The sequence below is a fragment of the Miscanthus floridulus genome, chromosome 1 (assembly GCF_019320115.1).
Source record: "Miscanthus floridulus cultivar M001 chromosome 1, ASM1932011v1, whole genome shotgun sequence".
Lineage (NCBI taxonomy): Eukaryota > Viridiplantae > Streptophyta > Magnoliopsida > Poales > Poaceae > Miscanthus > Miscanthus floridulus.
In genome coordinates, this window is record NC_089580.1 from 20235123 (window position 1) to 20262500 (window position 27378).

Consider the following 27378-nt stretch of genomic DNA (forward strand, 5'->3'; position numbering starts at 1 on the left):
GCATGCCCTGTTTGTTTTGCTGAAATTTGGCTTATGCTACTGCTTATGTAGATTTGTTGTGAGAGAAAAACACGGTTCTGGATTTTCTTTTGTTGCACTCCCTGTCAGTTGATGATCATGCGAACTGAACTTTGAACCGGTACTAGTAAGTACTGTAGGAATGTCTCAATTTGGTTGTATTCGATATGCAGCCACGGTATTTTTGTATCTTACATTCTCAGTTAGTACAAGGACTGAACCTTTTAAACTCTTATATTATCTATATATGTGTGTGTTGGTTGGGCACGGGTTCAGGGAAACAAAAGAAAATACATTTCGAAGAAGAAAATAATTAAAAAAAACTGTTTCTGAGAAGCAGAACTCCCCCAAGACAGTCCAGCTCACGTGGAGAAGAAACTTGCCTCATGGGTCATGGCAGCTATAACAACTGTGGTCACGCTATCGAGTGTATAGAACCACCTCAGTAGCGCCTCACGCCGGCGCGATGGACACCTTGTCGACCTGCACGACGTACTCGAGCGTGGCTCCGGGCGGGATCTGGACGTGTTCCTCCCCGAAGTCGGCGCCGTCGTCGCCGAACGCGAGGCCCGGCGGGACGACCACCCGCCGCTTGCCGCCGGCCCTCATGGAGCGCAGCACGTACTCGACGCCCTCGCACATGCCCCTGGTGTACGGCCGGGAGCCCATCACCAGCGCCAGCGGCCGCTTGCCGTCGCCGAACGTGTCCACGAACGCCTCCCCGCCGCTGCCGGCCACCCGGCCCTGCAGGTCGATCACCACCAGGTCGCCCGTCCGCGGGACGTCGCCGCCGCCGACGCGCATCTCGTAGTACCTGATCCCGTTGGGGAGGACGACCTCCTGTTCCTTCTCCACGTCCCTGCGCACACGAGAGACAGAGCGGGCATTGCACGCACCAAATGAAGTAATGGCGGTTTTGTAACTGAAAGAATTAGCGACCTGCAAGCATGGTGAATGGCACTGACTTGGTGTTGGCCTGCTGCTGCGCGACCTCGAAGCGGGTCTTGAGCTGCTCGGACACCACGCCGACGGCCAGGAAGCCGGTCCACGCCAGCCCCGCGCCGATCCCGAAACGCCGCGTCAGCGACGAGGCCACCCAGTCCGTGGAGTCCGCGCCGCCCGCGCGCTTCGGCCTCGCCGGCGCCGTCGCCTGCTGTGGCTGCGCTTGCACGGACTGCTGCTGTGTCTGTGGTTGCGGCTGCTCGCTGGACGGCGGCTGGCTCTGGGCGCTTGGCGGGCGCGGGGTCTGCGCGCAGGAGACGTGCGGCTTGGCGATGGGACGGGCGAGGAGCGCCGGTGAGCTTCCCAGGAACGTGGCCATTGTGGTTCGGTGCGTCGTGGATGAGCTACTACGAGTCCAGGACGACGGAAGTGGATATTTAGGTTGATTTTCTATGTTTCTGAGATATATTATTTATTTCGTTCAATTCTCGTGAGCTTTTTGTGAGTGAAATGTGGCCACATATGTACGAGGGCTTATCCGACATTCCGACTGCGCAACACTGGCTATCCACCGACTCTTTTGTCCGACCGTCCCCGCCGACACGTCGGAGAAAGGGGTAAAACCTGGATCAGTTCTCCAAGACTCTAGCCATGCCAATTGGCTACTCAACTTTCTGCTTTCCTTTTTTCATCGACAAGAAAAAATCTGCTTTCCTTTTTTTCATCGACAAGAAAAAAGCGGAATAGGTAAAGGGGTATCCAGATCACACAGCAGGGGTATCCGCTATCCAAATCACACAGCAAAGAGGGGTATCCACTATCCATGAACAAACAGCCGGTTAAAATGACACTAAATTTCATCGATGTACCCCTTCGTTCTAAATTATAAGACGTTTTGATTTTTAGATACACTTAGATACATTATATTAGATACAAAGAGAGTATTCAGATTCCTCGTACAAACAGTACCCATCTTCTTACTATTGCTTGATTTTACAGTTTCAAAATTGAATGATACCAAGAACAACCGCTTAAAAAATTGAAATCAAAATATATATCAATTGTGCCGTAGAATTTATCCAAGAAAGATAAGGTACTTGGTAAATTCTATCCCTAGGAGTAAATTACAAAATAAAATAGTGGTGATTACAGCCCATGTTCAGATAAAGCAAGTAATAGTAAGCAAGGTAACAGCTCAGAGATAGAAAACAGATTCACAAACTTACCACTTATCCGCACCATACACAACCCCATCCTGTCCAGGCGTATAGATTTTTTCTTTTCAACAATTGACAAGAATCAACACCCACAAGTACAGTTTAACATACTTCACTACTTCAGCGAGATCTCAAAATCGGACTCATATAAACACAAATCAAACTGCAAACAGAAAGAAGATCCCAGGGAACATATCAGTGCAAAATGAGTATTATTTAATAAAACACATTAACTGCGTGGTTGACGAGTAAATTACCACTGCAATCTGAAAAGGTGTATATCTGTGTGACAAAAAGTATGCCATCCTTTGCTAAAATTTGGATGGCAGGTGTCTCAGACTATCAAAATGTATTCACTACCATCAATTCTTGTGCCTAACAGTTCTATGACTACAATGCCTGAGCTCCAATGCAACACCACAGATAAGATATACTTTCATAATGTTGTATTCTATAGTACAAGCATATGACCAACGCACATATCATCTAATAGAAAAGCATAATAAACAGTTTAACCACTATGAATCTTAAACAGAATATGTGCTACACTATCTACAAATATCATAGTAGGTTATTCTGCATGAACGTCTCTGTTCAGTTCCCTAAAACAGATGACACACATTGGTGGTCAAATTACTCACTGGCCAAAACACAGCTGTCTCATTTTGAGTTCTGATGAAAATGCACCGTTTTGCTACAAAGTTCTTCCGGTAGCCAGAATGACCTGCAACTAGTGATTCAACTGCCTTTAGCACCAACAACATTGACACTACTACTTTAGCACCAACAACATTGACACTACTATAGCACCAACAACATTGACACTATATGCACATTGCTTAACCATGTTATCCTGAACACACAAGATCCATTTTAAGAAACCCAAACAATAGGGACCCCCATGATTCCGAGCAAGATGAAGCTATAAAATCAAACATTAAACCACATAACATGGACACAAAAGGTAATAATATGAAATTAAACAGCACCTCTTCGGACTAAAATGATATGTGAACCACAGTTGATAAATCTCCACAATGAAGATCTGATACAATATATGCCCTCTGCAAAAAATGATAAAAGAATGACTCTGGAGCAATATGCTACCAAATATAAAATAGCATTTAGAGAACATGTACGACATACTAAAATCCAGCCATGTCAAATCTTGCAGAATAGCACAAAAATTATGATACGATACACATGTCCACAGCTAAATCACCACCAAAACATACTAAAGTTACGACAATGAGGCCAGTTTCCAAACAGAAATAAAACCAAATCTAATCATCATAGTTTTTGGACCTCATAAGTACATATTTCTAACCATCAAAAGTTTTGTACCTCATAAATACTAATCTAGACCCCTCCCTCTATGGTAGAAGTTGAGCTCATAATAGTCCAAAAGATCTTCAGTCCCTTCTGAGGTAGATTGTTTCAATGATTTGCAAAGACTGTATCATTCCGCCTTGGAGGTCTATCAGGAATCGAGCCTGGCTTAAATTTTGATGCCTCATGCCTTGCAAGTTCAGGTGGCACAGGACTGTTGCTCTGTATAAGCATCTGTTTCAGATCAAAGAAAATATCAGTGTTCTCCAAAGTTACAAATGAAGTTGCCACTCCCTTCTTTCCAGCACGACCCGTCCTTCCAATGCGATGTGTGTATGTGTCGACTGAACTAGGCATCTCATAGTTAATCACGTGTGCGACATCAGGAATATCAATACCACGCCCTGCAACATCAGTAGCCACAAGAACATTGAACCGACGGTTTCTAAATCCATCAAGGCTGATCTCTCTCTGGTCTTGTGATTTCCCACCATGTAGGGTTGTGACGCGGAAGCCTGCCTTGTCCAGATCCTTGGCGCGCATGTCCGCTGTCTTCTTAGTATTGCAGAACACAATGGCCGTCTTGTCTCCGAGATCTGTAAGTATCTTCTGGAGCCGTGGCATCTTCTCAGACTCCTTCACCATGATCACATTCTGGGTGATCAGATCAGTGGCCTTGCCAGCTGTACCAATTGTCACAACAACTGGGTTTCGGAGATACTTCCTAGCAAGACGCTCGACAGCAGGAGGCATGGTGGCACTGAACATATAAGTAGTCCTGTAAATCCTCTTCTCATCAAGTTCCTCATCCTCATTTTCAGGTTTCAAGTTACTCGATGGCATCGCGTCAAGGACACCGACAACTTGTGGCTCAAAACCCATATCAATCATCCTATCAGCCTCATCGAGCACAACATAGTTGCACTGGTTGAGAACAGCATACCTCCTTTCCAAGCAATCAAGAAGCCGACCAGGTGTAGCAATTACAATCTCACAGCCCTGCCTAATCTTGAAACCCTGCTCCTCAATTGACTGACCACCAACAATTGAGACAACTTTAATGCCTAGATAGGTTGCAAATTTCACAGTCTCTTCCTCAATTTGTTGAGCAAGCTCACGAGTAGGTGCCATCACAACGGCATAGGGACCCTCAGCCTCATTCTCCTCGCTTATGGGCGGCAATCGGGTAATGTAAGACAACATGGGGAGTACAAAAGCTGCAGTCTTTCCAGAACCTGTCTCAGCGATACCAATAACATCACGCTGCTGTAGACCTAGCGGAATGGCAGCCATCTGGATTGGTGATGGTTTTTCATATCCAGCCTTGTCAATAGCGCGAAGCAACTCGGTGCCAAGCTTGCTTTCACTCCACTTCCGCATTGGCCGGGGTATGCGAGAACCCTTATAGGAGATATTGAAATCCTCACGGAAAATACGCCAATCCCGCTCAGTCATCTCCTCCAGCGCCTTCTCAGACCAGTGCCTGTCCACGCGCATATCAAAAGCGTCATACATTTCAGCAGCAGCAGCCTTCTTCTTATCTACCGCATCATCCTCCGGACGGTCCTCCACACCGGCCTTGCGCCGCAGCTCTGCACGGGTCTCCTTCTCGTGCGCAGCTGCCACCTTCTTCTGCTCACGCCGGTCAATGCCAGCAAGGAAGCCCCGGCCAAAGAGCAGTCGGGCCTCGTGCGGCGACTGGTAGAGCGCGTTCATGTCGCGGCTGGTGTCCTCGGTGTTCTCCCAGTCGAAGGAGAAGCGGAACTTCTCCGAGGGCTTGATAACCCGCTTCTTGGGTTTCTTGGACCCGAGGTACTGCTCCTTGATCGCGTCGAGCTCCTTCTCCCGCTCCCGCTCCGCCATCTTCTCCAGCCGGTCCCTCTCCCGGTCCCCGCGATCCCCACGCTCCCTGTCGCGGTCTCGTTCCCGCTCCCGCTCCCGCTCCCTATCACGGTCGCGGTCGCGGTCGCGACGGTCTCGGTCCCTGTCGCGGCGGGATGAGTCATCTCGGTCGCGGTCCCTATCTCGATCCCGATCTCGGTCGCGGCGGGAGTCGTCGTCGCGTCGGCGTTCCCGGTCTCGGTCTCGGTCTCGGTCTCGGTCCCGGTCCCGGTCCCGGTCGGAGGAGTCGCGAGGAGCGGGATTGGAGCCGGACGGGGGAGGGCCGCCGGCAGGCGGCGGCGGAGGGGGCCGGGGCAGGGACTGGAGGAGGTCGAGCGCGGTGCGGCGCTGGTCGGAGACGGCGGCCTGGCGGCGCTCGAGCGCGAGGCGCTCCCGCTCCGCCTTGGTGAGGAACACAGGCTTCGCCGGCTCAGTCATCGCGTCGGCCGAGCGCTTCATCGCGGCGGCGCGGATGCTGCGAGGGGGGAAGGAGGGTTTGCGAATTGCGATTGTGGGGAGGACGACGGTTTAGGGGAAACAGGGCAAGCGTCGCTATTCACCTCTGGAGCTGCCGACATGCCCCGGTTTGGGCCGTGTTTATCCGGGCCGGGAGAAGACCTCGTCACCGACGTAGGTATGGGCCTAATTTTATGCTGGAAACGGAGATGAGCTTGGGTCTGGACTGGTGGGCGAAGCACTGTCTACGGCCCATATTGTGGGAGGCATTGAGTCTGTTGCTCCAACTGGCCAGCTGGGTGTGTGGCGGCAGCCAGCTGGTGCCAGGGCCTTCGGACTTCGGAGCTGATCAAGAAAAAAAAGTCGCGAAAGTTCGTTTTTCCTCCTTAAACTCCAAAACCAGGCAAAACATCTCCCTCAACTTTTAAAGCCATTCATCTTACCTTCTGACCCTGTTATAAGCAGTTTTGAAGGTGGGTTTGTCTTTTTCTTTTTTATTTATTTCGTCTGAATCTTTGAAAAATCATAGTAAATCACAGAAAAATCATAAAATGAAAAATCCAATTTTGTTGGACTCCACGTGAGTAGGTCTACACAGTGACCATATAATATGATATGCTTTAGTACAAAGTTTTTGCTGTAGCTTTAGATGTATTCTTTACTGTAATTAAATGGAATAATCCATAGTTGCAGTTTCTATGGTCCAATTATGGTGAAATTTTTATGGTGGGTTAATTATTGTATGCTTAAACTGTAGTAAAAATTTCAAACTCATTCGATCATGTATAACTTAGTTATAGATTTTATTTAGGTTTATGCTTGTTAAATATAAATAAATCTATAACTAAGCTATACATGATCCAATGAGTACAAAATTTTTACTACAGTTCAATCATATAATGATTAGCCCACCATAAAAATTTCATCACAATTGGACCATAGAAACTGCAGCTATGAATTATTTTAATTAATTATAGAAAAAGCATAGATCTAAAGACGCAGCAAAAACTTTGTACTAAAATATATCATATTATATGTTTACTATGTAGATCTACTCATGTGGAGTCCAACAAAATTTCATTTTCCATTATATGATTTTTCTGTGATTTACTATGATTTTTTCAAAATTCAGCCGAAATAAATAAAAAGTAAAAAGACAAAACCGCCTTCAAAACTGCTTATAACAGGGTCAGGGAGGTAAGATGAACGGTTTTAAAAGTTGAGGGAGGTGTTTTGTCCGGTTTTGAAGTTCAGAGAGAACAGGTCAACTTTCGTGAAAGTTGAGGGAGGTAATGTGGACTTTTTCCATTGATCAAACGTCGGCTTAGATCAGGTTTTTGCACATTTGAGTCGAGTTGCTATGGGTCGAAAATCATAGTATGAGATTTTTTTTTCCAGGCGGGTCAGGTTGGTCGGTTCAAGTGGCCCATGAACAAATCTAAACCAGAGCCACCAGTATACTACAGTCAGTACCGTACCCAAATTAGGAACTCCAAGGAACTTTATTATAAAAAAAACAAAGCAAGTCCAAGAACAATCTTTCCTAGTTCGTACCAGAAGAAACGATTGTGATCTCTAGCAAATAGAATTGGATCGGAACTCAAATAGTACTATCGCAAATCGTAGAATCATAAGTTCATAACTATTGGAATTGTAAAACTGTAGACTATGATAAACTATGATCACAAGGTCGTAAAATCACACCATATGATCTAAGATTTTAACAATTATGCTAACAGCACGTGGTACTTGCTTTCTCACACTGCAGACTGCAGAAGCATTACAACACTACCGCAGGAGGAGCAGGAGGCAACCGAGCTTGATGCGGTCGGGCGTGCGCGAGCCGGCGACTGTGTCCCTGTCACATCTCACATCCTAATAGGAGAACATAACCCTTCTGCCCGATCCATGCTTAGAGGTAAAGCAATCGTCATCCTTGCGCCTTCACTCACTGGATGCAATGCATCTCGCAGCCTTCTCCCCTCACCTCGCCCGCGGTCCAAATCGGTACGGCTACTGACTGATCTACTCCACAGTCACACACTACTATCTGCACTAGCCGAGCCGAGCTTGTCAACAAAGCAGACCTAGGAGGTCGATCGGAGCTTCAATTAAAGAGCAACAGGAGTACAGGACCGATCACCCCGTACTAGCCTGTCAACAGATCAAGAGAAGCTGTTGCTGACAGCATACAACCTAGTAGAGGTAGTACCAGTACCGGAACAGAGAAGATATTGCACAGAACCAACGAGCTCATGCATTGGTGATGAGGAGCACTAGAACATGGTAGGGGCAGGTCCACCCCACCCAACAGACTGTTTGGTGACCTGCATCCATGCACTGGCGACCAACTGGTCATCTCATGATTCTTGACAGCTAAACCAATCATACATCAGTGCATGACGCCGGTTGCGTTCAGAGTTAATAACTAAGCAGTACTTGCATCAAAAGATTGTATGCCCAAAATAAAAAAGAGCGGAAAAGAACAAAAGGTGATGCTCTCCACCAAACAACAGTCATGCTATGCACACACCCAACACCTCATCATTCCAGAAGCCGAAAGCACATTACATACAGCTAGAAGATTTACAGGAAAAGAATTTATAGAAAAAAGAAAACAAAAACTAGTGAAGCCCACTCGGACTACCCTCTTTTTATACTCACTCCATCTGGCAGCAAAGCTGGCATCGGCATGTTTTCAGGTTAATGAATTCTAAAGCTTGTGCAAGGCCATGATTGCCGCCACAACCCACAAACACACCCCACGGGCCCGGCTCACCAACCAACCCTCTTGCCCTTGGGCAAAAGTTTGGAGCCCCCGGGGAAAACTAAACCAACACAAAAAGAGAACGTGGGAAGTGGTCCACAAAAATCCTGGACCTTGGAAGGCAGAATTGCTCCATGATCTGCCCTCCGAATGGCATCGCCGAACTGACTGTGACGTGTTCCAGGAGGAGCTCCTTCCTCTCCGGGAACCAACAAAACTTCTCCAATGACAATACTAGTTAGTCGGCAATCCTTTTTTTTCCTTATCATTGTTGTATGATTTCCATCTTCAAGCAATATTCGCTGGACATCGGCACAAGGCTTTGCAGCTGATCTGGAACCAACAAGCAAGAATTAGGTTCTCTCAAATCAATTAGAATAAAATGTGATATTTTAGGCACAGAATTTAGTACTGTGCAAAGGACATGTGGGGATGCATGACTTCTTTAGGAAAGTAGAATTTTGTTTATTCATCATGTATGTAACAAAATTCAATGAACTATTTTTCTTAGAAGATAGAGAACAGTCATTCTGTCACCCTCCATGCTGAAAAGAAAATTCAGCAAACTATCAATACTAGTTGTAGCATGTTACCTTCAGTCTGTGTAAAGATGTAGGTAATGAGGCGAAAGCTCCCCAGAGTTCCTTCCACGCTGCTCAATCCTTCTTAGGTCCCGAAGATGCTGTAATATCTCCTGAAGAAGATCAAACCCTTTGCCTCCCTTTTTCAAAGTCCTCACACACTGTTTTATATATTCCCTATCTGCCTCAAGAGCGTGCAGCCTCTCATTTACTTGATCGATTTCATTGGCAATTGCTAGCTTATGTTGCTCTCTAGCAAGGTCCAGTGTGACCTCTGTTGAATGATGTGCCTCATCACCTTGGGGGATGTTTCCAGCTTCCACAGTAGCATCGTCAAACAATGGAAGGAGCTTCTTTCCTCTGTAGGTTACACTTTTTCTTTTGTCATGAAGTTTAAAGCAGCTATCATCATCAGAGAAACCATTTGAGGCACCATTTAAATAGTTTTCTTCTGTCAAATGCTTCATGCTATCGGATTCTTCATCATCGAGATCAAAAAGTTTATCCTCTAGCACTTTAAGCTGTTCCAGTATGGAGAGTCTCTCTTCCTCAAAATCAGCTAGTGAGCCATCAAGGGTAACAAGATGCCTGGCAGTTTCTTGTAGCACAACATCTGTAGGAATACTCCCATTGCTTCCATTAAGACCATGGGAAGATCCATCACCTTCATAGAAACTTTGTGAAAGGTCATCACTATCCTCAGCACTCGATGAAGTTGACGATGATCCATTCTGGTCATCAGCCTTGTGCCTGGACATTTTCCTCACCTTTACCTCATAGAGATGAACCTTGTGGCGATACAGCTCGAGCTCTCTCTCCAGATCTTGCTTCTCCTTCTCTCTCTTAACAACTAGTTCATTCAGCCTCTGCAGTGCTTCTTGGTCATACTCTGACTGTTCCTCCATAAGCCGCTGGTATTGGATTGCCTCCATCTGCATTGCAGCTTTCTGTTCTTGCAAGCGGTTTATCATTGCCATGGTTTCATCGGCAGCTATAGCAGCAGCGCTCCTCTCATTTTCAAGTTCAGAATATAGGGTCTTCAATGACTTTCGTGTGGAAGCCAAAGCAGATTTTAGTTGATCGACACTCACCAATTCAGTGCTTTCCAGATCAGTAGACAAAGTAGCAACACTTGAATCTACAGATTTAGCATCAGAAACAGCTGCTTTAGAATCCAGCAGTTCTTGTGAATCACATATACCTTCAATATGAGTCGGTGTATCAGGCTCCCTGTCTTCTTCAGAGACACTATGATCCGGAGAGAACTTGTCTAAGCTTGTCAAAGGTTCGTAAGAAATTTGATGTATGGCCGTTAGAGCAGCTTCAGTTGGATCCTCTTCAATATCTTCTGTTTAATATTTAATAATCAGTTTCAAAGTTTACACAATAATAATGGAAGTAACAATCAGAATGCACTACTAATCTTGGGAAATAAACAAAGCGTTCTTGTGATCTCAGCATCTTACCTTTCCATGTGTTTGTGTTAACATTAAAAGTGTCTGCTGCATACTGCAGAACATCTGCTGTTACAGAAGTGACTTTCTGCTTCACCTCAGCTTGCTCATCATCAGTATGAGCATATGAAGTCAGGCAACCATGTTCCCCAGAATCAATTGGCACAGAGTCACACTCTTGTTCCAGCCCAGCCTGTGCAGTTCTCTCTCCTTCAAGTTCTTCATCAACATCCTCCCTGGAATGTACTGGTATTGAATCCAACTCCTGATTTACCTTAGCTTGTTGAACCTGCTTCTCCTCAGTCTGAGTTACGACATGCTCAGAGGCTTCCACTGGCATAGAGTTCATTTTATGCTTTGGCTCAGCCAGTTCAAAATTCTCCAACTCAATACTTCTGTCTAACCTCTCAACAAATTCATGGTCACTAGGATCTGTTGGTGTGGTATACAAATCCTGTTGTAGAGTAGCCTGTTCAGCTTGCTCATCCTCAGATATCTCATCTTCAAATGATATTTTCTGATCCTTATCTTTCAATCCACTGTCATCCTCACAAGCTGCATTTAATATTTTGAAAATAAGGTGTATGACTAACTAGCTTGAAACAGAGAAAAAACATCACGGAACAACTTCAAGGACAGTAAACTATATGGTTTGTCTTCTATTCTGTTGAGAGGTCCATTTCATCCTATCAATTTTTTTCTTAGGTTAAGTTTCCTTTTTTCTCTTCCAGTTCAAGTGTTCAGCTATAGGTTCACCAGATATACCCAGTGCTATCCAAAATCTAGAATGACTGAAGGGGGTACAAGTACAACTACGATAGCACAGCTCAGTGAAAACATGGGAGAACCATGACTCTGTTTGGTAGATAGAAATAACTAAATTTGATTCAGCACTAAAGGTGAGCAGAATAAACATAAATGCATTAAAAAACACAAACACGACAAAAATGATATTCAGAGCTATAGTCAGCATGGCTAAACTGGGATGACAGAAAAGGTAATTTATCAAAGGAGGAATGACTTACACTGATGATCAGCAAAGGCCTCCACGGTTTTGCCTGCATTTATCCCATCATCAAGTGTAGCTTCTATACAAGCTAGAACAAAGACTATGGCAGCAATCTGTTCATCAATCAGCCGATCAACCACATCATCAACCTTGTCATCATCAGATGTCATGGCAATTTTCTCCTCATTGGTACTAACTGTGTTCTCCATGTCCACGTTGTTCCGCCTTACATCACCATGATCAACTGCTTCCTTTCCTTTGTCACCGGATTGAGATGACACAGTGCCCATGGAGACCACCAACGAGTCAATTGATTCAAGAGGCACCATCCGCTCAACATTGGCAACAACCTCGGCACCATAAGCCAAGACGCCGATTGAGTCATCCTCCACAAATGGCTTCTCGTCGAAGAGCTCGATCACAGGGCCTTCCTCGGAGACAAAGACCACGTCTCCATTTGTCCTCGCTACCTCTTCCTCTTCCTCTTCCTCTTCCTTGTGGGCACAATCTGAGCCACGCGGCGCCGACGCGGTGAGCAAGAACGGCGGCGAGTAGAAGCCTCTCTCGAGCGCGACGCCGCAGCAGGCGCAGGCGAGGTCCCGCTCGCCGAGCTCGCTCCGGCCCATCCACGACAGCATCGCCTTCCCGGGCGCCGCCGCCGCGGCGCAGTCCTCGCACATGTCCCCGGCGTCCGCGAGCCGGCGGTGCGCGCTGCGGTAGCCGAGGCGCGACAGCTCGGCGGCGTGCACGTCGCACAGCAGGCGGCGCAGGGGCTCAGCTCCCCCGCCTCGGTGGTGGGGGTGGGAGTGGGACTCGAAGAGGCTGTCGACGCCGAGGCGGGAGCAGAGCGCGCACGGCGGCGCGAGGCCGAAGAAGGCGGCGAACCGGGATATGAGGTAGGAGAAGACGCCGTTGGCGAGGAGCAGCGCGATGAGGATCCACTCGAGCAGCGCGTACGCGAGCACCCGCGCGACGCGGTTGCTCCTCATGCACAGCGCCGCGGTGAGGCTGGCGCCCGCCCCCGCCATGGGAGCCTGCGACACCATCCCCGCAGCAAGGTTACTTGGGAACCGACGGAATGCGATGGAGACGACGCCGACCTCGCAGCCGGGCTTTGCCGTGGAATCCAAGGAAGCACAAAAACTAGTGCCTTCCGTCCCGAATCCTTCCCCGGCGCATCCGAATTAGATTGGAACGGAGCGGAGGACGCAATCCGAACGTGATTCGTTAGTGGCAAGCAACCACTAACGAACTCGGCTTCTCCGGATCAAAAAAAAAAAAGAAAAAAAGAAGGAAAGCAAAGGAAACTCTGCACAAACTCCTCCCTGCTACTGCTACCGATTGCAGCAAAGACGAGATTTTTCACAGGTGGAATCGGGGACCAAGAACGAGATCAGAAATCCGAAAGAGGAACGAACGAAATCTTTATACAGGGAGAAGACAGATGAGCTGGGGCGGGACTAGTGATAGAGACAGGATTGCGAGCGCTATTGACGAGAACAGGCAGGAGAAGAGAGGGAGGGAGGGGGAAGGGGAAAGAGGCCGTTTGGTCGGAAGCGGATGGCCTAATAGGGAGAGAAGGGAGAAGATGCGCGACATGCAAGCCGAGAAATATCTCCAAAAACAAAAAGTTGGGAGCTTTGAGCCAGTAATTCGCATTAGTGGGGCCTAATGACCGCGATTAAGTCGCTCTAACTAGAGATGAACGTTGGGGGTGACTCTAGCCTGCCGGTGACTGAAGAAAGGGTCAGTAAAAGCAAGCAGGCTGCAGACCTCGGCCGGCGTAGCAACAACGGCATGATTTGTTAATGGAGCACGTAATTACGGTTCCTTTTCTTCCCGTTGGAAAGGCTAGTGAGTTCCGAGAATACGCGGCGGCAGCATAGATGATAGATGAGTCGATGATGAGCATCTTTGAAGGTGAACACGAAAGCGACGAGGACTGTCTACGGCGTCAGTAGTACTACTACTACAGTACTCCTACGCACGACGCAGTGTCCCGTAGCGAGTAGCAGGACCGTTCTCGTTCTTTCCGTTTCCGCAGCAGTGGTGGGTTTCTACGCGCCGGTCGTTTTCCGGGGATCCGCGTTGCGTCGCCTGGACGGCGAGCCGGCGAGGCTTGGTCGGTCGGTCGCCGTCGCCGTCGCGTTGCGGCTTGGACGGACGGGCTCGTTTTCATTTGTTTTCCTTCCCCCGCATCCGCGACGCAACCGCGGCAGCAGCGGAGAGGAAATCGGCACGGCAAAGTGGACGGACCTGCAGTCCTGTCACTTTTGTTTATTTCGTGCCGCGGAGACGACTGGATCAGAGACAATTCATACGGGACGGGGACCGTTGGTTGTTGGTTCGGGTCTCCCCAGCGCCGCCACCGCCAACGCCACCGCCGCACGATCTGGAACGGGAACCGGAGCAAACGTGGCGGCACTGTTGACCCAGCCAAGTTTCGCCAGCTTTGTTTGCTCGCAGCCTGCGTGTCGGCGCGAGGGCGCGTGTGATGAGGGGCTGCGCTGCGCGGGCGTGTTCTCAAACGGCAGACGTTCAGCAACACGACCAGCAACGTTCAGCAACTATTTGCTGTGAGTCGACCAATGGACTCTTTACTCGTGTATTGATGCATTAGTTAGTCAGCCCGCAAGATGAGGATCTTCTGAGACAGACACGGTTCTTTTTCTACATCCATCTATCTATATACGGTTCTTTTTCTACATCCATCTATCTATATATACTCCCTCGTGCCGGTCTATAAGACATCTTCTGATATGATACGATCTTTTAAATTATATTTTATTATTTATTTATATTATATTGTATTGTATACCGTAAGTATAAATTTATGATTACTGATATATATTTGATTACATATATCTAAGAGTATCAAGTTTACATCATAATACTCGAAGTTGTTATAGTAAAAAAATAGTTTTTGGTTGTGTGGGTGGATATAGTAATCCTGTGTCTGCGGATGCAATAACTTTGTAAAGATGCTTAGTTCAAGAATGACATGTGGATGAGCATAAGATGCACTACATCCACCTAGCCAGGATGGCGAGTGAATGAGAATGTATTTTTACATCCGCTCGTGCTGATCGCATCCTCTCAGTAGACAACAAAATATAGTTCTCTCGTAAAGGAGATACAGCTACAAACACACCCAAGAATGTCGAAACTTACGGACACGTGCTGGTGAGGTCTAGTGCTGAGGGAGAGCTGCAGCCCTTGTTTAGTTCCAAAATTTTTTCGGTATCATTATATCAAATCTTGCGATACGTGCATGGAGCATTAAATATAGACGAAAAAAACTAATTGCACAGTTTGGTTGGAAATTGCGAGACGAACGTTTTAAGCCTAATTAGTCCATAATTGAACACTAATTACCAAATAAAAACGAAAATGCTACATTAACCCAAATTTCAAAATTTGGGCAACTAAATACGCGCTCAGGAAAACTGCCACCAATGGGGCACAGACAGTAGTACCGCTACTCATATTCAAGCATCAACAACATGGTACAAACAACTCAGTTTATGGTCTTCGGTTGCCAATACCCGTTTGCTGATTTGAAACTTGGCTGAAACTGGCTGAAAAATATTGTTTCGGCTGAATTGTTGTGAGAGAAAAATACGGTTCCGGTTAAAAAAAGAAGTCGAACAAGCCGAATATGGGATAAGCCAAACAGTGCCTTATTATGAAAACAAAATCAATTGAAGCGCAAACATCGCATTTTCATACATGACGATAATGACAGTCGGAGACCTTAAAATCTTCAATTCCAGTGCCTTTTTAGTTGGGCAGTTCTGGCTGAAAGGATCGCGAGATTTTTTTTTTCCAATAATGCAACGCAGACAGCTCAAGGCCTGACATTTGAATGCACTGGTCAGGGCGGCGTATGCGGCCGAAAGGGAAACGAAAAAGTAGAATCAAACGACCTTTTTTTTCTTGAACGAACCGGTACGGGACAGTGCCAATTTCTATTAATAAAGAAAAGGGGAATCAAACGACCTGGTGACCTGGTGTGGTGTTGGTAGCAGATCAGATAAAAATGGATATTGTTGACATTATATTTATTTTTATATTTTTTCTTGAATTTAGATTCGGACATGAATAGCTATTAGATATAGCTACGAATACGGATTGTCTCGGATATAAATATAAATAAATATATATACCGAATACGGGATAAGTCGGTCGCGGATAGTGTCGGTTACAAAATTTCTCCGCATATATTTGAGTAAAGCGACATCTATATAATATAACATGTGCTGCAGTCATTTGACCACTCTATGAGTCCTAAATACAACTAGATTATACGTCTAGAAGCAAATTATCATTAGTCCATATACAAGTCTGCATTGTCATTGGATCCCTATATCTGAATAAAACATCGGATATCCGGCGGATATTGATGAGACTGTATTTGTATCCGTCGTCCGTGTAAAGTATTCGAATTCATATTGGATATCCCAAGAAATCATCCGGACATTGACGAAAATGTCCGTATAGCTACTGATAATCTGGGATATTCTCTATTTATTATCAAAAACAAAATCAACCGAAGCGCAAACATCGCATTTTCATTTTTTCATACATGACGATAATGATAGTCAGAGACCTTCAAATCTTCAATTCCAGTGGCTATTAGTTGGGCAGTTCTGGCTGAAAGGATCGCGAGAATTTTTCCAATAATGCAACGCAGACAGCCCAAGGACAAGGAGCCAGGGAGGCCTGACATTTGAATGCACTGGTCAGGGCGGCGTATGCGGCCGAAAGGGCAACGAAAAAGTCGTGGTGTTGGCAGGGTTGCAAACGGATTGGATACCCATGGATATTGTTGATATCATATTTATTTTTATATTCTTTTTTGAAATTTGGATTCGGACATGGATAGCTATCGAATATACCTACGAATACGGATTGTCTCGAATATGAATACGAATAAATACATATTGAATACGGGATAAGTCGGTAGCAGATAGTGTCGGTTACAAATATTTATCCGAATATTTGAGTAAAAGCGACATCTATATAATATATAACATGTGCTGCAATCTTTTGACCACTCTATAAGTCCTAATCACAACTAGATTATACTTCTAGAAGCATATTGTCAATAGTTCATATACAAGTCGCATTGTCATTGTATCTGTATATCCGAATAAAATATCAGATATTTGATATCCGGCGGATATTGATGAAATTGCATTTGTATCCATCATCTGTGTTCGAATTTTATTGTATCCTTATATCAGAATAAAATATCAGATATTCGACATCCGGCGGATATTGATGAGATTGTATTTGTATCCATCATCCGTGTAAATTTTTCAAATTCGTATTCGATATCTCGGAAATCATCCGGACATTTGACAAAAAGTGTCTGTATCAATATTTGAGTCCCTTCGGACCGACGGACGGTCGGATAATCCTTAGGTGTTGGTGTTGGCACAAACAAAAACAGTGGGAAAATGTTGTGGGGCCTAGATTTTTGTGCTAGGTACAGGCATCCTATATTTATCGGATGCTTTTGTCTCTTTATTTTTCCATTTTTGGGCTTATGTTCCTAAAAATAAAGTGGAACTTATTCAGCATAATTTGGTTAGCAAAAGTGCTAGACCCAAGAAAATCTTACAGTATCACCCCTTGGGAACGTAGAAATTCCGCATGAATTATATAAGAATTTCATAGGATTTACTTTATTTTCACGTAAAAACTAAGGAAAAAGGATTTTTTTCTCTCTATTTTAAAGGAGCCTAAATGGGAAATATTAGTACACAAATAATTGGTCAGAGACAGAGCCATGCACGAAACGGATGTGAGTGTGCGAGACACTGAGCCTAAATGAGCTCAGCTTTTGCTTTCGGCTATGGTTGGCGCAACGAGTGTTTATATACTATACGGAGTAGCTTGTAAGCTGCAGCATTGCAACGTTTAAAAACTTTCTAAAGCTCATCTTTCCTTTGGTCGCACCTCGCACGTACCATGGCTTTAAACAGAATGATCAAAGCATGATCACAGAAGAATCTTGTATTAACTTGCATATTCTTTTGGTTTTTTTACGGGCAGATTCGGAGAAAGATGTCGTGGTACATGATTACAACGGTAGTGCACGTGTTGGGCCAAACATAAAGGACATCTAACATTAAAAAAGAAGGTACGGAATCCAGCAAACAATCATGTCAAAAACCTCATCAGTTTAACCAAGCCACCCAGATTTTTTTTGTTTTATTATTGGCTCATCAACTTATCCTTAGAGTAGATGTTCATGTGAGCAACCAAAACAAACCAGCGAGATGGCTGAACGGAAGCCGCTAACAAATTCTTCAATGGAAAAGAAATTGACCTATATACCAATTACAAGTTTACAACCTAATATATCTCTCTTCTAATGTCTACGTTATATACCTTAACTAGTGATATCGTAACCCTAGGAAAGGTTAGTTCATATCTTTGAGCTTCCGCTTATGTCTACTTAGATGTGTGTTTGTGACTGTAGTCTTTAGGGACTGTGTGAATCAATCAATAAACTCATGAAGACATCACCAAATTTGATTGGGCAGCACTAGGGCCCGGACGTCTGGACCCCCGCGGCTGCTCCGTCCCGTCCGCTCGGATTTGCGCGCCACCTACACCAGCTCCATTTTCCGCGCTCGTATCCGAATCGCCCGCTTCAGCTCCGTTGCCCACGCTGCTCGGATGATTCGCCCCCGCCTCTTCCACACCGGCGTGGCGCCCGTCTCTTCTAGGCCGCTCGGAAGACTCACCTCCGTGGCCCCGCCTCTTCCACAACAGCACCGCGTGCCTTGTGTCTCCTCCCCACACAGTCGGCGGCGGCCTGCGCCTCCTCCACGCGGCGGTGGCCGTGGCTTGGCCCTGCCCACCCTCATGGTCATGGACACGAATGCCGGCGGTCTGCACTTCCAACATGAAACACTCAAATGCAACATTGAAAGGTCCTAATGGCTAGAGGGGGGCGAATAGCCTACTAAAAATTTCTACAACAACACTTATCAAACCGGTTAGACAATTATGAGGTGAAGCAAGTGTTGCGCTAGCCTACTAAAAAGCAAGCCACCTACCATAATTCTAGTTTATATAGTTTCTATCCACACAATAGCTATGACACTACACTAAATTAGTGTGCTCTCAAAAGCTAACAAAAGAGCCACACTAACTAAACTAACAAGCTCTCACAACTAGCTACACTAAAGAGCTTGACAACTAGTTTGCGGTAAAGTAATAAGAGTGAGCAATTTGTTAATACCGCCGTGTCGAGGAAGGAGCCAATCAATCATAAGAATGAATACCAATGAAGACCAATCACCTCGGAATCAAATGATGAACACAATGATATTTACCGAGGTTCACTTACTTGCCGGCAAGCTACTCCTCGTTGTGACGATTCACTCACTTGGAGGTTCACGAGCTAATTGGCATCACACGCCAAACCCTCAATAGGGTGCCGCACAACCAACACAAGATGAGGATCACACAAGCCACGAGCAATTTACTACAGTACCTTTTGGCTCTCCGCTGGGGAAAGGTCAAGAACCCCTCACAATCACCACAATCGGAGCCGGAGACAATCACCACCCTCCGCTCGACGATCCTCGCTGCTCCAAGCCGTCTAGGTGGTGGCAACCACCAAGAGTAACAAACGAATCCCGCAGCGAAACACGAACACCAAGTACCTCTAGATGCAAACACTCAAGCAACGCACTTGGATTCTCTCTCAATCTCACAAAGATGATGAATCAATGATGGAGATGAGTGGGAGGGCTTTGACTAAGCTCATAAGGTTGCTATGTCAATATAAATGGCCAAGATAGTGAGCTTGAGTCAGCCATGGGGCTTAAATAGAAGCCCCCACGAAATAGAGTCGTTGTACCCCTTCACTGGGCACAACACGGGGTGACCGGACGCTCCGGTCATATTGACCGGACGCTGGACCTCAGCGTCCCGTCATGCGATGCGTGCCACGTGTCCCCTCTCTTCAAATGTTGATCGCCCGATCTTAACGGTCAAGTGACGACCGGACGCAGCAGCTCAAAGTGATCGGACGCTGAACCCCAGCGTCCGGTCATTTCTAGTAAGCATCCAGAGACGACTTTTCACGACCGGACACGTCCGGTCATGCTTGACCGGACACACCTAGTGTTCGGTCACTCGGTGACTCTTCTGTGCGCGACTATGTCAGTGTGACCGGACGCAGCCAGCCAACGTCCAGTCGTTTCAGCGCCAGCGTCCGGTTGACGACCGAAGCTGCGCTTCTTCAGCTGCTACTGATCGGACGCGCCGGTCCTACAGAGACCAACGTCCGGTCACTTACAGTGACCTCCGTATTTTCTATCTAGGGCGTCGGTGGCACCGTCGGACTGTCCGCACTCTATGGGCAAACACTCCGCCGGTGAAGCTACTAACCCTTGCTCAAATGTGCCAACCACCAAGTGTATCACCTTGTGCACATGTGTTAGCATATTTTCACAAACATTTTCAAGGGTGTTAGCACTCCACTAGATCCTAAATGCATATGCAGTAAGTTAGAGCATCTAGTGGCACTTTGATAACCGCATTTTGATATGAGTTTCACCCCTCTTAATAGTATGGCTATCAAACCTAAATATGATTATACTCTCTAAGTGTCTTGATTACCAAAACAAAATAGCTCCTACCATTTATACATTTGCCTTGAGCCTTTTGTTTTTCTCTTTCTTCTTTTCAAGTCCAAGCACTTGATCATCACCATGGCATCACCATCATCATGTCATGATCTTTATTTGCTTCACCACTTGGAATATGCTACCTATCTCATGATTACTTGATAAACTAGGTTAGCGCTTAGGGTTTCATCAATTTACCAAAACCAAACTAGAGCTTTTAATCTCCCCCTTTTTGGTAATTGATGATAACCCTTTCACAAAGATATGAATTGAAATTCAATTGAATCCATGTTGCTTGCCCAAGCATTTTTACCATTTGTAAAAGGATATGGACAAGTTTCATGAACCCCAAATGGTAGCAATTGCTCCGCCTACATATGTGCTAAGAGTTTGAGTTGTAGCTTGCACATATGCTTAGATAGGAAATATAGGAGACAATGTCTACCAAATGATGCTAAGGTGTAAAAGATGGACCTTTGAAGCGTGATACCAATCGAAGTGCACCATTATACCATCCTTAGCACCATGGTTAGCTTGATACCACTTGGAAATACTTGGAAATGAAATCATTAGATATCCTATGCATGCTAGTTTTTCATTTTATCATTCAAACCTACAACTAGCATACACCACACAAGCTTGGATATTGAAATTTAAAACTTATGCCATGCAAGCAAACATATGAAATGCACATTCAAATGCACCATACAAGTTCATGAGCTTGCTCCCCCTACTTGTGTACTCAAAATTTTAATTAATCCCTTTCCTTTATCATATTCCGCCCCCTATGTCAAATTCTTCTCTTTTGTTGTCTTTTCACTATCTTAGTACACGAATATCTTTGTTTTTCTCCCCATGTACTAATATCTTTGTTTTTCTCCCCCTTTGTCATCAATGACCACAAAGGTTAAAAATATAGATAGGTAGAGATTATCAATGTCAATCAATGGTGTGAGGATCATATTTCTAAATTTGGTTCAATCTAGATTATTTGCCAAAGATATTTAACTCGGTTTGATCCAAGGACAAGCTTCTTCACACCTCCAAATAAGGGTTATCTTGTACCATGTTGAGTTAAACACTTAGAGCTCATTTTCTAGATCAAACACTAGGTTTACAAGCCCACAAACATATCATATGCTACCACTAGATCAAAATAAGCATAGAAGCAATAGTGGTACCATATAATCATCAAATTCATTTGATTTTCATTAATGATCCTATTAAATATGAAAGATGTCTAGATGCACTAAACATGTCCTTAGTAAGTATGTATGCCATGCCAATCAATTTTTACTTTGGATTGCTCGAAGGAGAGGCATGTCATATAAGTTGGGGTGCATCAACACATATTTGAGAAATCCAATATGTTCAACTCATTCCTTAGCTTGCAAAACCTTTTCTCATCCAATGGCTTGGTGAATATATCGACAAGTTGATCTTCAGTGCCTACACTCTCAATGCAAATGTCTCCTTTTTGTTGGTGATCTCTTATGAAATGATGGCGGACATCAATGTGCTTTGTTCTTGCATGTTAAACCGAATTGTTGGTTAACTTGATTGCACTCTCATTGTCACATAGCAATGACACTTTCTTGAACTGGATTCCAAAGTCACTCAAAGTGGTTTTCATCCAAAGTATTTGTGCACAACAACTACCGGCAGATATGTATTTGGCTTCGGCGGTTGATAATGCAACACTATTTTGCTTCTTTGATGGCCATGAAATAAGTGATCTTTCCAACAATTGACATGTGCCTGAGGTACTCTTTCTTTCAACCTTGCATCCCACATAATCCGAGCTGGAGTAACCAACTAGCTCAAACTTTTCTCCTTTGGGATACCACAAACCAACATTTGGTGTATGCTTCAAGTACCTCAATATTCTCTTTGTAGCCTTCAAATGACTTTCTCTTGGTGAGGCTTGAAATCTTGCACACATGCATACACTAAACATGACATCCAGCCTTGATGTGGTCACATAGAGTAGGCTTCCAATCATAGACCGATATAATTTTTTATCCACCATATTTCCACTTGCATCACTATCCAAGTTGCCATTTGTTTCCATTAGTGTGCTAATGGCTTTACTATCACTCATGCCAAACTTCTTGATCATGTTCTTGATATACTTGCCTTGACTCACAAATGTACCATTCTTCAATTGCTTGATTTGAAGACCAAGGAAGTAACTTAACTCTCCAATCATGGACATCTCAAACTCATTAGCCATCATCTTTCCAAACTCATCACAAAAGTCTTGATTGGTTGATCCAAATATGATGTCATCAACATAGATTTGCAACACAAATAAATCTTTTCCAATCTTCTTGATGAAAAGAGTGATGTCAACCTTGCCCATCATGAACCCTTTAGAGAGTAGGAAGTCCCTCAATCTCTCATACCATGCTCTAGATGCTTGCTTCAAGCCATACAATGCATTCTTCAACTTGTACACATGGTCGGGCTTCTTATCTTCTTCAAAATCGAAAGGTTGCTCAACATATACTTCTTCATTGATGTAACCATTGAGAAATGTACTCTTGACATCCATTTGATAGAGCTTGATGTTGTGGGCACAAGCATAGGCTAGCAAGATTCTAATAGCTTTCAATCTAGCAACCGGGGCATATGTTTCTCCAAAGTCAAGACCTTCAACTTGTGTATAGCCTTGTGCTACCAATCTTGCTTTATTCCTTACTACTATCCCATCTTGATCTTGCTTGTTTCTAAAGACCCATTTAATGTTTCCTTACTACTCTTCATGCATAGCATTCACCCAATCAACATCATTTAATGCTTTATCTATCTTCTTTGGTTCAATAGATGACACAAATGAGAAATGCTCATAAAATAAAACTAATCTTGATCTAGTTTGCACACCTCTTGAAATATCACCAATGATAGTGTCCAATGGATGATCCCTTGCAATATTGGTTGATTGGAGGATTGGAACTTGATTGCTTGCACTTGCTTGATCATTGGGTTGAGATGATGTACTAGCCACTTGATCTTGTTCATTGTCATGAGAGCCACTTGTATTAGCTTGATTTGTATCATCTTGCACATTTGAGTTAGAGAGCACTTGCACTTGATCATCTTCATCATTATTTACTTGCCTAGGTCTCAATTCACCAACATCCATGTTCTTCATGGCATTTGAAAGTTGAATGCCTCTAACATCTTCCAAGTTCTCATTCTCTACTTGTGAACCCTTGGTTTCATCAAATTCAATATCATGAACTTCCTCAAGAGTACCACTATCCAAATTCCAAACTCTATATGCTTTGCTAGTGGTTGAATAACCAAGTAGGAATCCTTCATCATATTTTTTTTCAAACTTGCCCAATCTAGTGCCTTTTTTAAGATATAGCATTTGCAACCAAAGAACCAAAAATATGCAATGTTGGGCTTTCTACCATTCAATAGCTCATATGGTGTCTTCTCTTTCAATGGGTGACAATAGAGACGGTTGCTACAATAGCAAGCCATGTTGATAGCTTCGGCCTAAAAAGATTGACTCACATTGTACTCACTAAGCATAGACCTTGCTATATCAATAAATATCCTATTCTTCTTCTCAACAAGGTCATTTGATTGTGGAGTGTACTTGGCCGAGAATTGATGTCTAATTCCAAATTCATCACATAACTTATCAATTCTAGTGTTCTTGAACTCACTACCATTGTCACTTCTAACTCTCTTGATGGTTGTTTCAAACTCATTGTGAATGCCCTTGACAAATGATTTAAATATTGCAAACACATCACTTTTGTCCCCTAGAAAGAATACCTATGTGTATCCAGTGTAATCATCCACTATCACAACGCCATATTTGTTACCACCAATGTTAGTGTATTGAGTTGGCCCAAACAAATCCATGTGCAATAACTCAAATGCTTTACTAGTGCTCATTATGCTTTTCTTAGGATGGGTGTTTCCAACTTGTTTTCCGGCTTGACAAGAGCTACAAAGCTTATCCTTTTCAAACACAACATCTTTCAAGCCTCTAACCAAGTCATGCTTAACCAATCTATTCAATTGTTTCATTCCAATATGACCAAGCCTTCTATGCCATAACCAACCCATGCTAGACCTAGTGAACAAGCATGTAGATAATCTAGCTTCACTAGCATTGAAATCAACCAAGTATAGATTCTCATATCTAAAGCCTTTGAAGATCATGTTAGAGCCATCTACACTTATGATCTCTACATCATCTACCCCAAATATGCATTTGAATCCAAGATCACATAATTGAGCCACGGATAGCAAGTTGAAGTTCAAGCTCTCTACTAGCAACACATTGGAAATGCTCATGCCATTGGATATTGCAATCTTACCAAGCCCTTTGACTTTGCCTTTGCCATTGTCACTAAATGTGATACTATCATAACCATCATTGTCATTGGTGTTGATTGAGTTGAACATTCTTGCATCACCGGTTATGTGTTGAGTGCACCCACTATCAAGAACATAATGCCTTCCTCTGGCTTTGTAATTAACCTACAAAAGAAGATCAATTCTTTTTAGGTATCCAAACTTGCTTGGGTCCTTGAAGGTTAGTCACTAAGCTCTTTGGTACCTACATGGCTTTCTTCTTTGAGCCCATCCATGGTTTACCAATGAACTTAGCCTTTACACCATTTACACCCTTAGTAAGCACATAGAAAGAATTAAATTTAATGGAGGATTCATTAGCATTTTTGCTCTTGGTCTTGTACTCATGCTCTTTATGACCAACTTGCTTGCAACTAGTGCAAAACCGACCATTGTTCTTCACAAAACTAGTCTTGTGAGGAGCAAAGGCCGCCTTGCCTTTCTTGGGGATATAGCCCAATCTCTCTTTATAGAGAGAAGCTCTTTGGCTACCCAAGCACATAAGCAAGCGGTCCTCACCACCATAGGCCTTAGCCAAAGTGTGAGTGAGCTTGTTGACCACCTTCTTGAGATTCTCATTCTCAACTATTAGTGAGGTATCACAAGTGAAACCATCACTACTAGATGAGGTGGAAGTAGAAGTACTACAAGAAGGGTTAGTGGGAGCAACAATAATAGGCATAGATAATGATTCATCAATTATATCACAAGTTAAGCCTATGTTGCAAGTTTCAACATGCTTCTTTTTATTTTGCTCATCAAGCAAAGAGGATTGAGCTTTTTTAAGCTTCTTGTGAGCCTTGCCAAGCTTCTCATGGGCTTCCTCTAGCCTCTCATGAGTTACTCTAAGCTCATCAAGGGCTTGCTTAAGGGCTTTTACCTCCTTATTCAAGCTCTTGCATTCCCTTCTCTTAATGTCAAAGTGTTCTTTGGCATCTTCTAGCATGTCAAATAATTCATCTTTAGTAGGTTTATCATCATCACTATCACTATCATTTTCATTATCATGTTTATCATCACAAGTTTGTACCTTAGTGGCCTTAGCCATGAAGCATGATGAAGTGTCGAAGAGAGGAGGCTTCTCATTGATAGCAATTGCCTTCTTCTTGATGGTCTTGTCATCATCACTATCGTCATCATCACTTGAGGAGGCATCACTATCCCAAGTGACCACATATGAACCACCCTTCTTCTTCTTGAAGGTCATCTTATCCTTCTTCTCTTTCTTTTCCTTTTTGTCCTTCTTGTTCTTCATGTTGTCATCATCATTGTCACTATTGTATGGACATTGAGTAATAAGATGATCTTTGCTTCCACATTTGAAGCACCTTCTTGACTCTTCCTTGTTCTTGGATGAAGATTTCTTTCTTCTAGCACGATACCCTTTCTTCATCATGAACTTGCCAAATTTCTTTACAAAGAGAGCCATCTTCTCATCATCATCATCATCCCATGAGCAATCATCTTCACTTGTTGTTTCTTGCTTTGCCTTGCCCTTGGATGATGTGGCCTTGAATGCCACGCTCTTCTTCTCATCCTTCTTCTCATCTTTCTTCTCCTTCTTTTCTTCTTTCTCATCATCATCTCTATATGTATCATCGGCCATTATATCTTCCAACACTTGGTTTGGTGTCATGGTGTCCAAACCACTCCTTACTAGAATAGTGATCAATGTGCCAAAATCTTGAAGGCAAACATCTCAAGAACTTGTGGGAGAAGTCCTTGTCCTTCACCTCTTCTCTAAGTGCTTTGAGATCGTTGACAAGCACTTGAAGCCTATGGAACATCTCTGGCATACTCTCATCCTCCTTCATCTTAAAGCTTACAAACTTTTCTTTGAGAATGTATGCCTTTGCACCCTTCACGGCTTGAGTGCCCTCAAATGATTCCTCCAATTTTTTCCATGCCTCATGAGCTCTCTCAATATTCTTGATTTGCTCAAATGTTCTTTCATCCAAAGCATCATAGATGGCACTAAGAGCAATGTCATTATTTTGGAGTAGTATTTCTTCGGCGGCGGTGGGAGCCTCTTCATCTTCAATCTCAATCTTTGTCTCTACCACCTTCCAAACCTTCCTATTGATTGACTTGATATAAGTTATCATCTTAGCCTTCCAATAGGGATAGTTGGAGCCATCAAATTAGGGTGGCTTCTTTGTGTTGTTGATTTGAGCCATTTTTACACCGAAGGTTGTTAAGCCTCAAATCACGGTAACCTCGGCTCTGATACCACTTGAAAGGTCCTAATGGCTAGAGGGGGGGTGAATAGCCTATTAAAAATTTCTACAACAACACTTATCAAACCGGTTAGACAATTATGAGGCGAAGCAAGTGTTGCGCTAGCCTACTAAAAAGCAAGCCACCTACCACAATTCTAGTTTATATAGTTTTTATCCACACAATAGCTATGACACTACACTAAGTTAGTGTGCTCTCAAAAGCTAACAAAAGAGCCACACTAACCAAACTAACAAGCTCTTACAACTAGCTACACTAAAGAGCTTGACAACTAGTTTACGGTAAAGTAATGAGAGTGAGCAATTTGTTAATACTGCCATGTCGAGGAAGGAGCCAATCAATCATAAGAATGAATACCAATGAAAACCAATCACCTCGGAATCAAATGATGAACACAATGATTTTTATCGAGGTTCACTTGCTTGCCGGCAAGCTACTCCTCATTGTGGCGA

The 27378-nt window shown here is 44.1% G+C and overlaps 3 protein-coding genes across 5 annotated transcripts; all 3 read right to left on the bottom strand.

The window, feature by feature from the left end:
* Positions 1-134: 134 nt before the first annotated feature.
* On the bottom strand, positions 135-3241 carry LOC136452120 (peptidyl-prolyl cis-trans isomerase FKBP17-2, chloroplastic-like). Its single transcript, XM_066452790.1, has 3 exons — positions 3167-3241; positions 984-2340; positions 135-877 (listed from the first exon to the last, which is right to left on the bottom strand). Exons 2-3 carry the CDS (start codon positions 1337-1339, stop codon positions 472-474), a joined length of 762 nt encoding a protein of 253 aa, XP_066308887.1. The 5' UTR covers positions 1340-2340; positions 3167-3241; the 3' UTR covers positions 135-471.
* Positions 2356-5931, bottom strand: LOC136451904 (DEAD-box ATP-dependent RNA helicase 21-like). 2 transcript variants are annotated; one of them, XR_010758707.1, is made up of 2 exons: positions 3522-5931; positions 2356-3241 (listed from the first exon to the last, which is right to left on the bottom strand). XR_010758707.1 is itself a non-coding variant. In XM_066452612.1 (1 exon), the coding sequence occupies exon 1, from the start codon at positions 5844-5846 to the stop codon at positions 3615-3617; it is 2232 nt and encodes a 743-aa protein (XP_066308709.1). In that variant the 5' UTR covers positions 5847-5931; the 3' UTR covers positions 3312-3614. The 2 variants fall into 2 exon arrangements, 1 of the variants encoding a protein (XP_066308709.1); XM_066452612.1 differs by lacking the exon at positions 2356-3241 and having other exon boundaries at positions 3312-5931.
* Positions 5932-8325: 2394 nt separating this feature from the next.
* LOC136452217 (myosin-binding protein 3-like) lies at positions 8326-13874 on the bottom strand. 2 transcript variants are annotated; one of them, XM_066452927.1, is made up of 4 exons: positions 11671-13874; positions 10658-11200; positions 9204-10536; positions 8326-8943 (listed from the first exon to the last, which is right to left on the bottom strand). In XM_066452927.1, the coding sequence occupies exons 1-3, from the start codon at positions 12698-12700 to the stop codon at positions 9206-9208; spliced, it is 2904 nt and encodes a 967-aa protein (XP_066309024.1). In that variant the 5' UTR covers positions 12701-13874; the 3' UTR covers positions 8326-8943; positions 9204-9205. The 2 variants fall into 2 exon arrangements, with proteins under 2 accessions (XP_066309024.1, XP_066308964.1); XM_066452867.1 differs by having other exon boundaries at positions 9204-10539; positions 11671-13873.
* Between the last annotated feature and the right edge of the window lie 13504 nt (positions 13875-27378).